The sequence below is a fragment of the Hesperophylax consimilis genome, chromosome 3 (assembly GCF_061612785.1).
Source record: "Hesperophylax consimilis isolate HC1 chromosome 3, BYU_Hcon_1.0, whole genome shotgun sequence".
Lineage (NCBI taxonomy): Eukaryota > Metazoa > Arthropoda > Insecta > Trichoptera > Limnephilidae > Hesperophylax > Hesperophylax consimilis.
This window is the reverse complement of record NC_142838.1, coordinates 29,616,524-29,633,333: the sequence shown is the minus strand read 5'-3', so window position 1 is coordinate 29,633,333 and position 16,810 is coordinate 29,616,524. Positions and strand designations below refer to the sequence as shown.

The 16,810-nt window shown below is 35.0% G+C and overlaps 1 protein-coding gene across 1 annotated transcript in view; it reads left to right on the top strand.

The window, feature by feature from the left end:
• The window catches only part of Asap (ArfGAP domain of ASAP), a 225,499-nt gene that overhangs the window by 187,443 nt on the left and 21,246 nt on the right, over positions 1–16,810 (top strand). Inside the window, exons 4-9 of the mRNA XM_089650226.1 lie at positions 409–663; positions 10,463–10,708; positions 12,942–13,069; positions 13,875–14,008; positions 14,682–14,915; positions 15,865–16,087. Coding sequence (XP_089506352.1) covers positions 409–663; positions 10,463–10,708; positions 12,942–13,069; positions 13,875–14,008; positions 14,682–14,915; positions 15,865–16,087 — 1,220 coding nt within the window. The remainder of the gene's footprint in view (positions 1–408; positions 664–10,462; positions 10,709–12,941; positions 13,070–13,874; positions 14,009–14,681; positions 14,916–15,864; positions 16,088–16,810) is intronic.

Sequence of the window (16,810 nt, the reverse complement as noted above, 5' to 3'; positions counted from 1 at the left end):
TAGGTGTATTGTGTTATTTACGGAACTCCTAAATATTGAGTTGGGGTAAATGGGGGTCCGCTCGTATGTACCGCCATTTGAATCTCGTGGACCCCCAAATTTCTCGCTGACATAGACCCTCAGCAAGCCGATATGGACCCCCTGGGGGTCCATATAGACCACTTTGGGAACCTCTGATTTAGACCATTACGCTACGGACTGTCGCGCCCGAAATCCAAGCCGTGTCAATAAACAAAGCTAGCGGCTTGTTTATTCTGTAAAACTTTCATAATTATTTGTCACTTTGTTTATAACTTATTAACGCAGTTTTTCTTTTAACATATTGTCGGCAAACTTTTTTCCTTGAGGGAGTTCAACAATATTTTCAGTTCCACTTCCGCTAACTTGGTACCTTTTTCTTTTCCACAGATGCAGAACATAAACAACATCGTAATGTTCCCCGTTGATGCTTTGCTCAAAGGGGAGCTCAAGGGGGTCAAAGGAGACCTCAAGAGACCGTTCGATAAGGCCTCAAAGGATTACGACTCCAAATATGTGAAGATAGAGAAGGAAAAGAAATCGCAGGCTAGGGATGCTGGGCTCATCAGAAGTGAGGTGACTTCAGCGGAGATAGCAGACGAAATGGAGAAGGAAAGGCGGTTGTTTCAGCTGCAAATGTGCGAGGTAAGAAAATACATCAACAAGACACCTCCACCTCTATCCCAGTCTTTCCTCGCGCAGTCTCTGGGCTTTGTCTGGGTCGGCTAACTGAAAGTCTTCCCTCTGGAAGTCTCTGATCTAGCATTCAGAGTAATTCATCTGTAATTTTTCTATATAGATTAGCAGGTATTCGATGCCAAGTACATAATAATAATTTGATCATTTGTATAGCGCCGTTTTTAGAAAAATCTCTCCAAAGGTGCTGCACAATTATAGTTTCCTAAGCTCTATCTAATTTTATTATTTAAAAACAAATAAAGAAAACATACTTAACTTACAGGTCTCATTTATTAGAAAGTTTAAACTTTGAGAAGATAGGACTTTGCACGCAGAGGTTACTATATAAAAAAACACTGGACATTGCATGATTTTATATTTGCTATTTTACCCGCCATTACTACTGATATTGCAGATTAGTGGCAAAAGTAGTTTTATTTTAAATATTAATATTTTTACTGTTCAATTTTAGGACGGTAGAATTATTATGAAATGACCTTAAAAATCTAAAAAGAAAATCTACTCCAAATTAAAATGGAGTTCTTCGAATTAAACTTGATAAAATAAAATAAAATACGAAATTATCAATAGTTATTTACAATGTCGCTTACTATGAAGGTGAAAAGTCTCTGAGTGTTTGAAAAGATAAGTTTTAAGTTTTGCTCTAAATTCCGTTGATCATTTTTAAATCATGTGGCAGTCCATTCCAGGCTTTAGGTTCTGACACTCCGAAAGCACGCTCGCCGAACTTCACACTCGATCCCAAATGTTTTGACTTTTATAAAATTACACCAACGTAATTAGTGTTATCTGGTCGTGGCCAGGGTTCAATAATTCGCGCAAATTTATAAATATTTTACGGTGACCGGATATCTCATCAAAATGATGATTCAACACATCTATAAAAAGTGTTATAAAGTTATGAAAAGTGACGAAACAAAAACTAGGCTAAATAGGTTACATATGTAACAATTTAACCTAGTTTTTGTTTCATCACTTTTAATGACTTTATATCAACTTTCGAAGGTGTGTTGAATTGTCATTTTGAGGAGTTATCATGGAACCCTATTTTGCGTATATTTTGCATATATTTTTTGTAAAGTATTATATCGACTGTGTTTTGGTAAAACCATTCAAGCCATTGGGAATGTCACTTTTCAGTGGTTTCACTTGGAATAGTTTTCGAAAAACAACATGGTAAAGTAATTTTGGCTAATTAAGGCATTTTTAACACTAAAAAGTAAATGTATGCGTAATTTTTTTAAGATTATTTCGAGAAAATCTTACATGAAATTACTCAACCGTCAAATTTTTCAAAATTGTAAATAGAATTGCAAAATTGAAAAAAAAAAAAAAAAACAAATAACCACTTTTATATAAAATTCAAGATTTTACAATTAGTTCCGTAAATATTCGCCTTTTTCGTCTCCTGTAAAGTTTTCATTTTGTGGATTGAAGGATTTTACTAAACCAGTCATAGTCACAGTCACAGTCGATATGACAATCCCATCAATGTGGAATGGGGTGGCACTTAAAAAGAGTGCAGTGGTTTTATCCAATTTCATTGCAGCGGGTTTCCAACAAAAATCTTGCAATGTTGTTATGTCTTGAGTTGGTATTTGTAGTTTAATATTTAGTATCAAAAGAAGCCACGTACAAAAGCTAGGAAGTATGTCAACGTGTGTCTTGGGCTCAATTATTCATCACAAATTCCATTTATTTATTTATTTATTTTATTTTAAATGCACATTTACAGTTATACATAACCAATAATAAACATACATTTTATTTTAATTTATTAAGTAATAATAGCGTTTTTGAACTGGTGAATATTAAGTTGGAAAATATCTATATCAGGGGACAGGTAATTTAGTAACATAATCATTTTTCCGAGCGGCATTACTAATGGTAAGTTGGTTCTGCATTTTGGAACGACAAAGGTTCTGTGCCTGCGCGCTCTTGTATAATTGTCGGGGACATAAAACTCAAATTTTTCTATAATATCGGGAATACAGACGTTACCATTTAGAAGTTTATATGCTGTTATCAGCAAAGCAGTTTTCCTTCTATCGGTGAGGCTATTAATACCCAGCATGCCGGACAAAAAGGCTGATGGATATAACCAGGGATAATATCCGAAGTCTCTAAGATATAAATATCTCAGAAACTTCTTTTGTACTTTCTCTATCATTTGAGAGTAAGTTAAATCCATTGGTCCCCATATTACAGAACCACTTTCCAAAATGCTACGTACTAAACTATAGTATAGCACACGAATCGCGGCCGAGCTGCAAAAATGTCTGGAGTTGCTTAGCACAAATCCTAGCATTCTTAAAGCTTTGTTGCATATCGTTTCTATGTGGACGTGAAATGTTAAGTGCGTATCAAATGCGATTCCCAAATCTCTTGAAATAACAATGTGCTGAAGAGATGAATAAGACATTTTGTAGTTATAGTAAATCGTTTTGTTTGCCTTGGTGTAGCACATAATGGAGCATTTCTTAATATTAAACCCTAATTACATTTACATACAACTACAGTGTTTATAGTTAGTTCTATTGGGCAATTTGATTTTGCGTGTGGGTTGTTTACATGTTGTTTTGGCGGTAGGTTGACCTGATGGTATTGACCCAAAACACGCTTCCGCACCTACAAACACAATTACTTCTAAGAAATGGTTACTCAAATAGTTGAGATGGACACACACTACGCATCATCCCATTATCAATTTACGCTACTTTCGATAAACGCCATAAAAAATAGTAGATATTTTTAAATAATATTTTCTTAAATTCCACTTGAATAAGATCAATAATTTTAAAGTTTTTATACAATTTGAAAACATAACGCGATATACATTTTTGGTTTCATAGATAAACAAAACGTCGTTTTTCGGAAAACTTGTTTCTGTCTTCAACTGTATATGTATATCAATATATGATTATGTTAATATTAATGATTTGATGTAGACTAGCGGGTATATCGGAATTCGCGTTAAATAAATGCTCTGACGTCGACTAGCGGGTATATCGGAATTCGATGTGATATTCGCGTTGAATAAATGCTTTGACGTCAACTAGCGGGTATATCGGTATTCGATGAGATATTCGCGTTGAATAAATGCTCTGACGTCGACTAGCGGGTATATCGGAATTCGATGAGATATTCGCGTTGAATAAATTCTCTGACGTCGACTAGCGGGTATATCGGTATTCGATGAGATATTCGCGTTGAATAAATGCTCTGACGTCGACTAGCGGGTATATCGGAATTCGATGAGATATTCGCGTTGAATAAATGCTCACGTCGACTAGCGGGTATATCGGAATTCGATGAGATATTCGCGTTGAATAAATGCTCACGTCGACTAGCGGGTATATCGGAATTCGATGAGATATTCGCGTTGAAAAATGCTCACGTCGACTAGCGGGTATATCGGAATTCGATGAGATATTCGCGTTGAATAAATGCTCTGATGTCGACTAGCGGGTATATCTGAATTCAGAATATACGCAGAGGTATAACTTAATATATTATTCGAATTCGTTTTGATTTATGGTTTTACTGACACCTTAAATGGACTTGTAGATTTCCATTGTACGAATCATAATTTAATCTTTATCAGTTTTGGTTTATTTTATCTTTATCTACCGTATTGTTTATTTTCAAACACTCAATAGAAGCATTTTGTACGTACATTATTTTCGATTGGTATCTCTGTCTATTACTCACTAGATAAATTAAGTATTTTTATTTTTTATTTACGTGCTATTTTTACATTCTATAACTACCTACTCATTCATAAATTTTATCATTTGAAATGGTTTATTTTTCACTGTGAAATTGACTGATTATGATGATGTCAACCTTTTAAAGTTTTGTTGACATGAAATACGATAGACACAGGGATTGCGAACCTTTTTTTTCCCAGTGAATCAATGATTTTTCAGATGATTAAAAAAAATGTTTGCGCGTCAGAATACGAAAATCAAAACAATATTCCAAATATATTTTTTAAGTTTTTGTTGTTTTGTAGCTTACATTACATCACTAGTCACAATAAGATACCGGGGCACAAGACACTCACAAATTTAAAAGCGTTTAATTTTATGCCAGGCTTGCGGTGAATCTATCTCTTCCTATATTTCTACATAATATTATATTATACTGGATACTTTTAGAACGAATTACATGTAAACCTGTAATATTGTAAATATATAAATAAATTTTGACAAATCGGCGCTTGCCCTTGCATTCTGCTTGAAAACACGCAAGTAAAGGTTGTGAAATGGTGATTGAAAGAAATTCACAACACGTAGTAGCATAGGATAAAAGGTTCGCCATCCCTGTGATGACGATTTGTACGTTGTGTAAATGTTACACTGTTTTAACATATCCCCTGTCAATTGAAGGTGTATTAGCGATGATTAATGATTTAGTTTCCGCCCGTACACATGTTAATCCGCTGTTTCTGTATTTCATTTGATGTTTAATTTGTTTTAATACTTTTGGCCCATTGACCTCCTTATGAGGACCATTCAAAATGCGAGAGCGAAGTTTGTGGTGAATTGGCGACCATAAAAGAGAGAATCCAATATCATATTCATTATTACTGTTATACTCTCTTCATCAGAGTTATTTATTTTTTAGGTCAAATTTAATAATTTATCATCATATTTGAAGAATATTTTCGATAGACTATCTTATCTTGTCTCCCCTGATGATGGACACCCCAAGGCTGTCTGAAACAATGATCAATGGAGCAAATTGTTACATGTATGTGTTTAATTTAGTTATTGTACTGTCCTGAAGAAGGCACGACTGTTCCCGATACAACTTGGCTAAGAATCTAAAATAAAGTGGTTTTTATAATTTTTTTTTTTTAAGTAGACATTTACAAGAAATTGATACATTGAATCACTATACTAGGCAAATGTCTGTTTCATTGTGACCAATACATTATAATTATTTTTAATAAAAGGTAAGCAATACAAATTAAGAATTTGGGCCTTACCAATAAACGTGTTTTAAACCCTACACAAATGAAAACCAAACCAAAATGTAAAACACGCGCATTATAAGGGGGTAAAACATTAGGAATAGATGTACTTTTTAATTAACGTTTTAATTTCTTCATTAAAACGCCCTGTTCCAAAACTAAAGGCGTAGAATATTATCTACAAAAAAAATAATCAAAAAATATATTTGTTCCCCCTTTTTTGGATTACAATCTCAAAAAAAAAATATGCGCATTTATATTTGCGATTTTTTTGCAAAATAGATTTATTTCTATCCCGTCAAATGAGGTTATTCGGAATGCGTTCGCAGGCGCCTTGAATTACGATCTGGCAGAAAATTTCATTAGGAACCCGGACATTTCCTCGTCTTCCCATTACACCCGGGAAATGAAAAATGTCCTCCCAAAGACTTACTTCCGAACAACGAGCCTGGTCATACACAACCATTCGTAAAAAGCTCCTTCATTGAAGCATTGAATGTAACCAAACATTCCAAGCATGCATGGATCTTTTTATCAAGTGGCTTATTGCTCTTTAAAAGTTTTGATAGTTGGAGATGATAGTGAGGGTCGGCTTATCATCTTTCCATTTTATGCGGAATGTAGTTATTTGACTAAAAAAACCCTTTTAGTTTTCTCCTACGCATTAACTTCATATTAAGGCAGATAGGCACACATTCTCAAACAAATCAAAGGAATATGTGTTTGACAAATGATCCACGAAGAATTTGAACGTAGCAATAATCCTGTGTCCCTTATTTTAGAAGTTTTATATTTCAATTTTTTAGCAAATTCTTTAGGCTTGGCGTAACTATAACTAATTTTCTTTATCTTTTAATGGGCTACACGAGAAAGGGGATTGGTTGGACTTGATTAATTTTCATTTGATGGCAATTGTCATAACTCACACTTTTCGCTTAGAATTTTGTAAAACTCTGTCAGAAAGCTTTCCCTCCCTTGCTTTGGCTTCTTAAAAAGGTGCTGTAACTAATTTTCATCGAATTATTTTAGCCCATTACGAAAGTGAACATTTTTACTTGTTGCCACTATAATTTTCATCGTCTAGAGTTAAATTTGAACAGGATAACGTCCTTAAATATTTAACGAGATGGAAATAATCAGTAGAGGCCATTAAAATTTAAGCTCTTGCTGTTAAATTTATTAGTCTCACTTCGAGCAGTGAACAGTGATAATAGCAAAACGATGAAAACTTTATGAATGTTTTCTCTTTTACTTGACTACTTAATTAGACAATTTAAAATATACGTTTTCAATAAACCATTAGCTCAAAGATATAATTCATATTTAAATGATGTTATTCGTTTATATTTTCAGATTTATTCCACGATTCACTGACACAGCTTCGAAAAACAACGCTTTTTTTATACATTTTATTTTGTTATCTCGCTAAAGTAATGTAACCTACATTTAAAAATCTAAAGCCATTTTGGAAACATAATTTAAGGAGGATGGATTATAAAACATTTCTTCGAAGTTTTCGTATTTTTTAACACTGTCATGATTTAAAAGTGATTTTTCCTTTGTTAAGGATTTTAATTTGAAGTTTTATATCGTGAAAGTTTTCCCACTAGGCGGCAGCCGTGGAAAATAGAGCGTAACATATTAAGAGGAAGACAAGCCAAAAATGTGCATATTCTTGGTATACCTTATATTGTAGGTAATAGGCATTAAAATCGCTTGACAAACGGAATCTAGAAACATTCGATTTCATGCACAAAACTGGTTTTTATTTATTTTGTAAATAATTTTATAAGAAAGCAAAAAAGTTAATGAAGTGAAACTGTCACAGATAATCTTAGCTATAATACTGTATTTTTTAAAAGTTGTTTCCTTTACGCGTTCATACATTTATATTGAAAAAATATGTTTTTTAGTAGTTTAGATTCATATTTTTTATTGATTAATATTATTTGTATTCTACTCAAGCGAAACGATAGGAAAACCTTCAATTTATCTAAAGCATATTTTTTGGTATTCATAATGTACACCAATTCGTTATAAAGTTTAATCAAAATATTGATTTAGCATTAAGCTTCGCCTTAAAGATCGTTAGCCATACAGTTTTACATACAAAATTTACAAATGATATATGTACTTAGAAAACAGGCCCTGTCGGAACTATGTTGTTATGTTGTCGTGCTGTAAAGTGGCAATAGTTTGGCGTGTTCAACTTCTGCCCCAAATAAATAATGTAAATAAAAACTTTTACCTACTCCTATGTAAAAGTAGTAGGTACATCCTTCCTTAGACTATCTACTAAGTATAATAATACTACTAGTATTATATTCTTTCAACATTTGATTGTTATCTACTTAACTACTTGGATACATGATTAAATTACACAGGCGGAAATTACGCGTGAAAATTACACTCGAAGAAATTACAAATCGAATGGTATAATGTAAGGTTACGTATACATTTGCGAACCGAAATGCGAACCGTACCACGAATTACGGGAAAGGAACGAATCAACTGCAAGCGGCGTTTCGCGCCATTTGCGGTCGCTTCGTTTCTTTCCCATAAGTTCAGGTTCGGTTCTGCAGTTCGGCTCGCAGATGTATACGTACATTATATTATATACAAGCGGAGAGAATTACATAAATGAAATTACACACATTTTATAAAATGAATTTAACTTTTTAATAGTTTCTTATCTTTTTATCTTGTCTAGATGTTGAATCCATTTGTGCCTGGGATATAGTAAATATGTAAATTATAAAATTTGTTTTTAAATGTTTACGGAATTTCCATCATGTGCTATGGAGCATTTGAGTAGTAACGCAAGTAGTTTATAAAAAGTATAATAGTTTACGGTATACGAATCATGGCTTGGCTTATTTCAGCGTATCGCTCGCCATACACTACCAATGGGAATGTATGGCGAGCGATATGCTGAAATAGGCCAAGCCACGCAAATATAGCGCGCTTATAGCGTAGTCTGTCACAGGCTTTACTGTGTATTCATAATATCAAATTTAGTTGATTATCGCTTGGTTTCGGTGTGTTACACTTTGGGTACTGGATATACGTTTCTTTCTCTGATAGATACAGTACACTCACTAATAATAGTGACATTATAACTAATACTTGATAACTATTCAATAAAAAGATATTCTATGTTGATAACCCATTCAGCCTTAGCGGTTAGTCATACGATTCTGCCACTGAGAGCTCCGCTGTAGTTTCTCTTTCAGTTACGTGCAACCTTCATGAGAAAGAGGGAGAGGTAGCAACGGAGCTATCAGCGGTACGCCTTTACCAAATACTCGGTAGGCGTAGGTGCATATAGCTGGGTCCAGACATGTTCTTTTGTCCGTACCGTACCTCCGTTTCGTACCAGCGTCGCGATCCAAAAACTCTGGACGCATCATCTTTTGTCCGTACCGTACCTCCGTTTCGTATCCGCGTCGCGATCAAGAGCCCGTATCTCCGTAACGTCGCTCCGATCATCGCGTGTTCATTTCCTCCCACCATGTCGTCGACTGTGGAAGTGTTTGAGAATTTTACGATTGCTTGCGCGTCCTTCATTGTTATTCACAATAATATAACGAAAAAAAAAACAAAAAAGGCGACGTTGGTGGGAGTTAGAATTGTTCAAAAACAGAGAAAGATGTCGCACGCCGCGAACACGTCCAGACTGGCGCAGACCCGTACCGTATCGCCTTTGAACGGGTCGAAAAACCGACTCGCGATGGATCGGAGCGTACCTCTATCCGTATCGAGACGCCGTACCACCGTACCGTACCGAACGGGCGTCCAAACTAGCGTTCTTGATCGCGACGCTGATACGAAACGGAGGTACGGTACGGACAAAAGAACATGTCTGGACCCAGCTTAAAGTTTTCGAAATATTTTATTTTTAATTTTTTTGCGGGATTTTCGTGCTCATTGTTTTTTTCCTATTGATTCACAAACGATTTTTAACCAACTCGCATATTATGATATGACTCATGTAATAAATTAAGCAGGGGTCAGGTTTATGTTTTTTTTAAATGAAATATTATGAAGATGATTCATTAACTGGTTTTTTGGGTGAATGAGTTTGTTTTGCCTCTCTTCTACGAACCAACTATCTCTATAATATATTGTGCTATATTGTGGCAGAGCGATAAGCTTCATTTTCTTGGCCCAAACTCCCACGAAAACAATAAAAAATTGCTTTTCATGTATTATTGTAGGATTTCAATAAATAAAGTAGGTATATTTGCATCTCGTAGATCCTTCAGATTGGAATATAGTTACCTATTAATTGGTGAGAGACCAACACCAACGAAAATAGAAAAGTTTACGAATATGTTGTGTTGGCGACAAAAAAAAAGGGAAATTTCAGATTGTTTTATAAATTTTATTCGTCCATTCCTATCCCTTTCCAAACTTCCTCTTTCCTTTTCCTTCTCTCCCCTACTCCTTCAGCCTCACAATATTCCCCAAATGTAGAGGCCATAGTACCACTAGCTTTCAATAGTTTGTAATTTTAATTAACTAACATATATCTGACCCCCTATCATGATTACATCAATAAAATTTTATCTACTTTACTATATTAGGCACATTTAGTCGACATGAACAGTTGTTTGCTCGTTAGTGATCTCGGGAACGAAAACAAGTTACTGACAAAATCGATCAAATCTTGTGTTCATGCTAACAGGGCCTTGTGTATGGGATTTCTTGCAGACACTAGATATTATTTTTTCAAATAATTGATGAAAATTTCGTTTCCTGTTTCAGTACCTGATAAAGTTCAACGAGATCAAGACGAAGAAGGGAATCGAGTTGCTGCAACATCTGGTGGAGTATTACCACGCCCAGACCAACTACTTCCAGGATGGGTTGAAGACTATTGAGCACTTTGGCAGCTATGTGGCCGACCTGAGCGTACGCCTGCAGAAGATCCGACAGCAGCAGGACGAGGAGCGGCGCCGGCTTGCCGAGCTGAGGGCTACGTTGAGGGCGGCTGCGCCACCTGACAAGGAGGTCACTATCTTATCATATTACCGTCTTAGTTAGATTCTTCACGCCAGTTCAATGTTGGCATGATTAAGCCCGCTGTAACATATCTGTTTACATCTCCGGAAAATAGCTCAGAATAATATTTCTATCTGCCATTTTATTCTGCCATTCTGCCTTCTCACCAATTCGGATCGCTTGGGTGGGGACAAGGGAGGTGAATTTTAATTATAAAGATCTAATAAGTACATTGATTTTAATTAGATTTGACACAATCTTTTACAGATATATCTAAATCTTAATTATGCTTAGGTCTACTTATATCTAAATCTTAACTAGTTATCACATGGTTTGGGGTTAATTCTCCTTTGTTCATATCGTCATTGTTAATTAAACGCACATATTGTTCATCGTAACCGCCTTGTTATCACTGTTTGGGCTTTAGTAATGTCGGGGTCCGCTTCTAATGGAAACTTCTGCAGTTAAGCTGCTTAGGTCCTCCTAGCTAAGTCTCCAGCTCCAGCACCTTCATACTTCGCACTTTGGCCATTGGCCGCGTCTGGTCACCGCACTTTCTTCAGTTCACGCCCAGTTGACGTCTCCGATGAGACACACATCTAAAATTCAACTTCACTTCTTCATCCACCGCCCAGCATTACGCCGCCGGGCGAGGAACTCGTACTTAGTGTTCCACCACCACTTCCGTCTCGGTCTTGACTCTTCTCTTTCCTCCCTCGGTCTTGATTATCCTCCTTCCTGAGCTCGTAAGACCTGTCGCTCTACCCCGAATTTCTCACTTCTTTCCTTGCAACCTACGCCTGCCAACAATTTCTTTGTATTTGGGTGCACACTGCGGGATATGCTAATTTTATAACACTAATTTACCTGTGACGAAATGTGATTTGTCACAAGGCCTTGGTTTAAGGCTGTTTTAACCAATATATGAATAATTCATAAGTCTATATATTTACAATTCTTTTAAATAAGGGGCTTAGTCTTTTTGTTTCAGTACTAAAGGGGAAAAAATAACGGCAATTTATAGGTTTATTCTGAACATTTTCTTGATCATCCAATGTTGAAAAATTGCTACCACAGATCATATATTATATTATTCTAACTGAAAAGATTACTGGTACCTAATGAAGGTTCTGTTGTAAAATGGCGTCTTGTGATTCTCAGGAAAAACTTCAAAAGACTTGTTTGAATTTGTTAAAAAAATGTAAAGAAATTACAATGAAACTGACATTAAATTTATCCAAAAACTATCCGCTCCAACTGACTAAGATGTTTTTATTGTGATTGATTACGATGGAAGAGAAAGAAATGAAAAATTGCCTGATAATTTGTAAACAACATCTTAGTCCGTTAGGAGGGAATTTATATCTGTGGGTTAATGCTAGAAGTGCCTATGTCAGTTTTTGATAAAATGATTTAGGTACCAGAAAGTACTCTAAGGACGGGTTGTGTCGGAGAATTTGAACAATTCATCAAATTTCAACGTTCATTTTCAGGTTCTGTGAAAGATTTTTTCAAGTTCTGTTTTTATTTCAGATCTGTCAAGCAACTAGCCTATAATGATATAATAACAGAATTTGAATAGAACTTTCACAGAACCTGTAAATGAACGTTGAAATTTGATGAATTGTTCAAATTCTCCGAAACAACCCGTCCTAAAACTTTCGTTATTTGAATGATATGAATTCCTTTGTCAGATGCTCTTAATTAATGAAATTATGAACTATCTAATACATGGTGAAAATATTGTTTAAGATTTTTTTTACAAATATGACATAGGCACTTCTAGCATTTAGCCCCAACATATTGAAATATCGATATTCATTTTTATTACATGAAACATTATTAAAAACATGGTTAACACCATGCCATTGTGGAAATGAAGAAACATTACCATTTTAAATTTGAAAAAAAAAAATACTAAGATGGCATCGGCGACCATCAAATAGTATTCCTTTTTTTTTTACCAACATTTTTCATAAAAATCAAGAAAATTAACTGCGGTCACCGGTGACCGTCATGGCGCTATGGGAGAAAATAACGATTTTCGTTATGAGGTCACCGGTGACCTACATGGCGTTCAACGTGTTAATCGATATAACTATAAATATGCACATAATGCTGACCTCTATTGCCAATAAATGAAATTAATATCTTACTAAAAATTTGAAAATATTTTGCAACTAGACTATATTTTATTTTTTTACAGATACCAAATCTAATATTTTTTAATTGTTTTTTCCAGACTGGTTCCGCAGTGGGTGGCTATTCCTTGCATCAACTCCAAGGGGACAAGCAGCACGGGGTGACAAGAACAGGGCATTTATTGAAGAAATCCGAGGGGAAAGTTAGGAGGGTGTGGCAGAAAAGGAGGTAACTAACTATCAACATCACATTATAACACTATCACCTTTACACTTTACATTCAAACACTATCCATTCATACATTGACCACCTTAACCCTTCCAGACCTGAATTAAAACTGGCAGTGATACAACACAGTTGATGCTTGATAACAATTAGTTATTTGAAAAATGTTGTATTTTTTTTTTGCAATAGCTTAGAAGTTATTACTACTTTCATTTGAAAGATCATTAAGGTCTCGGAGTGTGTGCTTCACATGAAATGACAAATACACTGAATACCAACAATATAAAATTTTAGTAAATTCAAAAAGAAAATGCTTAAAAATTAAACATTCAAAAAATACCTTCAAATCTTCACAATCAATCACAAAAATATTGGGAGAAAAAATGTGTTTAATCGAGATTAAACACAAAAATAATCTGTCAAAACATAAAAATGGCTACCGCCTAAACTAGTAGCTAAAATCCAAAAAAAAATAACATGCCAAGCCAGTTCTACCAGCAATTTGATAATGAAAATCGAAAATTTTTATTCACTCTAGATAGTGAGGAAAAAATTCTGAAATCTCTGTACTTTAAACTTTATGTTATTTATACTATGTTTTTACTTAAAAATGTGGTGTTTACCTCCACATCATCTAGTCATCCAAACCTCCCGGCACACCTTCATCTTGCAGGTTTATTATAAAGAAACCTCTTTGGTGCTCGACTTACTTCCATTCTTGCAATGTATCTTGATACTTTAATAACTATTAATGCCACCATTTTTTCATTTTGTAATATTATTAATTTGAAACTATATGATTTTTCAGATGCCGAGTGACGGCAGAAGGCTATTTAGATATATTCCACGCAGTTGAATCCAAACCACCCACAAGAGTCAACCTACTGACATGCCAGATCAAAGTTGTTTCCGATGACAAGCGAGGCTTTGACCTTGTATCATGTAAGCTGAAGACTCTAATCACTTTTGTCTTTTATATGTACTTGATTGCTTTCTTGTGTTGTTGTAAATTTAATTTCTTACTGACTCTGTACAGTAGTTAAAACTTTTTAAATGCTTACATTTAGTTGAACCTAGTAACTGGAAATTCTTCTGTTACAAATTAGAATAAAATATATTTGTTTTAAAAAAGAAAAAGAAAAAATATATTAAAAAAATTGAATATATTTTTTTTATCTTCAAAATTTCTATTTTAGGGATGCAGATTTTTCAGTTTGGGGATGCAGCGCTTCCCAAAATATTTTCAGCTTCAACAACATCAATAATGGTGTATTTTTGTTAATCTTACCAATCCGGCTCACTGAAAAGTCACGGACCGCCACTGATACGTATGTGATCAACCGACACAGGATTCAAATAAAAATTTCATAGGGTGGATTTCTGACTTAATTTGTTGAGCGGGGTATGGATTTTAACATCTATTGAGGTATTTTATGATAGTGCGATGACCAATGCAGACTATAGGACACCACTTCCAATCCGGAGACTTTGTAATATGAAACAGTTGTATTTAAAAAATATTGTCAAAGAGAACCATTGTCTGAAAAAGAGTTAAGTGAAAATAAAATGAAAGCAACTGTTGAGGCATTCTCTGATAGTACTTGGACCATTGCAGACAACCGGACGTACCACTTCCAAGCCGAGGATGAGAATGACCAGCGCGCCTGGATGTCGGTGCTGGTGAACTGCAAGGATGGGGCACTGCGCCGGGCCTTCCGTGAGGGGGAGGGAGAGGGCGCGGGTGAGGGTGAGGGGGGCCACTCCTTGCTGGATCTGCACCAAGCTATCATCAGGGCCGTGCTGAGGCTGCCTGGTAACCACGCTTGCTGTGACTGCGGATCTACCAATGGTTTGTTCTTAAATTAATTCTAAACACGTATGAACCTAACCTAACCTGACCAAACCCAATGTAAGAGTTCTAGTTTTTAGTGAAGAAGAGGATAACATTGGCTTAAAATATGAAGCGGATAACTTTAGGGCTGTTTTTTTATAAGGTGACCTCAAGGATACTTTAAAATTAGTCGAATCACCCGAAGAAACAATTTAAATTTAATTTATCTTTTAACCTACCTATAAGAAACAACACGGTTCCCGTTATTCTCAGCCCATTTTAACGTTTGATAAAATACTGATCAGCTGTCAAGCATAACAGTATGATCGTTCAAATTTAAAATGGCGCTATTCGTGAATCAAATGTGATTTGGGTTCTTTGTGAGAATTTGCAGAACTGCGTGAAATGATGTGTTCAAATATTGAAATAAAATTGATGATTGTTTTCTGTTTACCAGATAATATATTTTATTTTTCATATAAATATATTTCATGTTTAATGTTTTCGTAAGTCGTTTCGCAAGAAGAGCTGACTTTATAAAATAAAATAATCCCGTTTGGAAAACAACAACTGTCAAAAAAAATATCTATACAAATATTATAAACTGGTTTTATTATTTCTACATAAACCCGAATATACCCTACACGAAAAAAAATAAACAAAAGACTTTTACAAAGAAATAATCACCTTGATACTCCTTTAAAAATTCAAATTTAATTTTGACATGCAAATAAAATGATAAAATGCTAAAAGGTTAGAATGTTTTCTTAAGAACACACAAACAAACTGTTTTCTAAACAGTCAGGGAGGCTACTTTCATGAAATAAAGTGTTATTATCGCAATCGATTCTGATTTTGTCCTCTATTCAGTTTTCAAAGCAGAAAGGTTAAAATAATACATCCATTCATCCGATTTGTTAATCGCATCAGTGATTTATAACTCTTAATGATTTTACCATTCTTTCAGATGCCACCTGGTTATCCACCAACTTCGGCATTATCATTTGCATTGAGTGCTCGGGCGTCCACCGCGACCTCGGAGTGCACATCTCCCGCATCCAATCCCTGACGCTGGATCGCCTCACCACGTCGCAGCTGCTGCTGGCGCGCCACGTCGGCAACCAGGCCTTCAACGAGGTCATGGAGCGCACCCTGCAGGAGGGGGAGAAACCCACCCCCGAGAGCACCATGTACGATTCATTACATCTATTAATATTATATTAAGTATATTCTTCTCTTTCTGATGCCCTCTCCTATCGGAGGTTGGCTATCACTAACCCCGCAGGCTGCAGCCCAAAACAACTCTGCAATTAACACAATTAATAATATGAAACAATCAAATAATGTATTAGAAAAACACGCAGTGAAGAAAAATGTTAACGACACGTCCGGGAATTTAACTTTTTCACTTTGCTATCACACCAACTCTCAGACCTGCCGTGTTTATTATTACAATAATGTACTGTGCACTCCTCTTCCAAACACAAGTTAACGCGCTTCTATGGTAGAGTAGTATTCAAATCTCTTAACATGGTTTTTTTTTTTTTTTATTGTTTGTCAATTAACTTAACATTATTTACTTTCTAAAATATTTTTTTTATATCTGTTAGTGCGATATCTGAAGCAGTACAAACTCTCAAACAGTGAGATCTGGCATCATGAAGTTTGCACAGCTTTCTCAGTTTGGATTTATTAGATCAACTTTACTATTTTCAGCTCCATTCTCTTCTTCATTTTTATTCTGAAGTGATGTTCATTTCGGAGTTTTGAAATATCCACTTAATTGTTTGTTGTATATTTTTAATTCTTTGAATAGTTAATACTCAAATTTTTTATAAATTTGTAGCGCCTATTTAGTGCATTGTCTTACGAATTGTAAAATAATTTTTTTTTCTTTTCAAGAAAAACAAAAA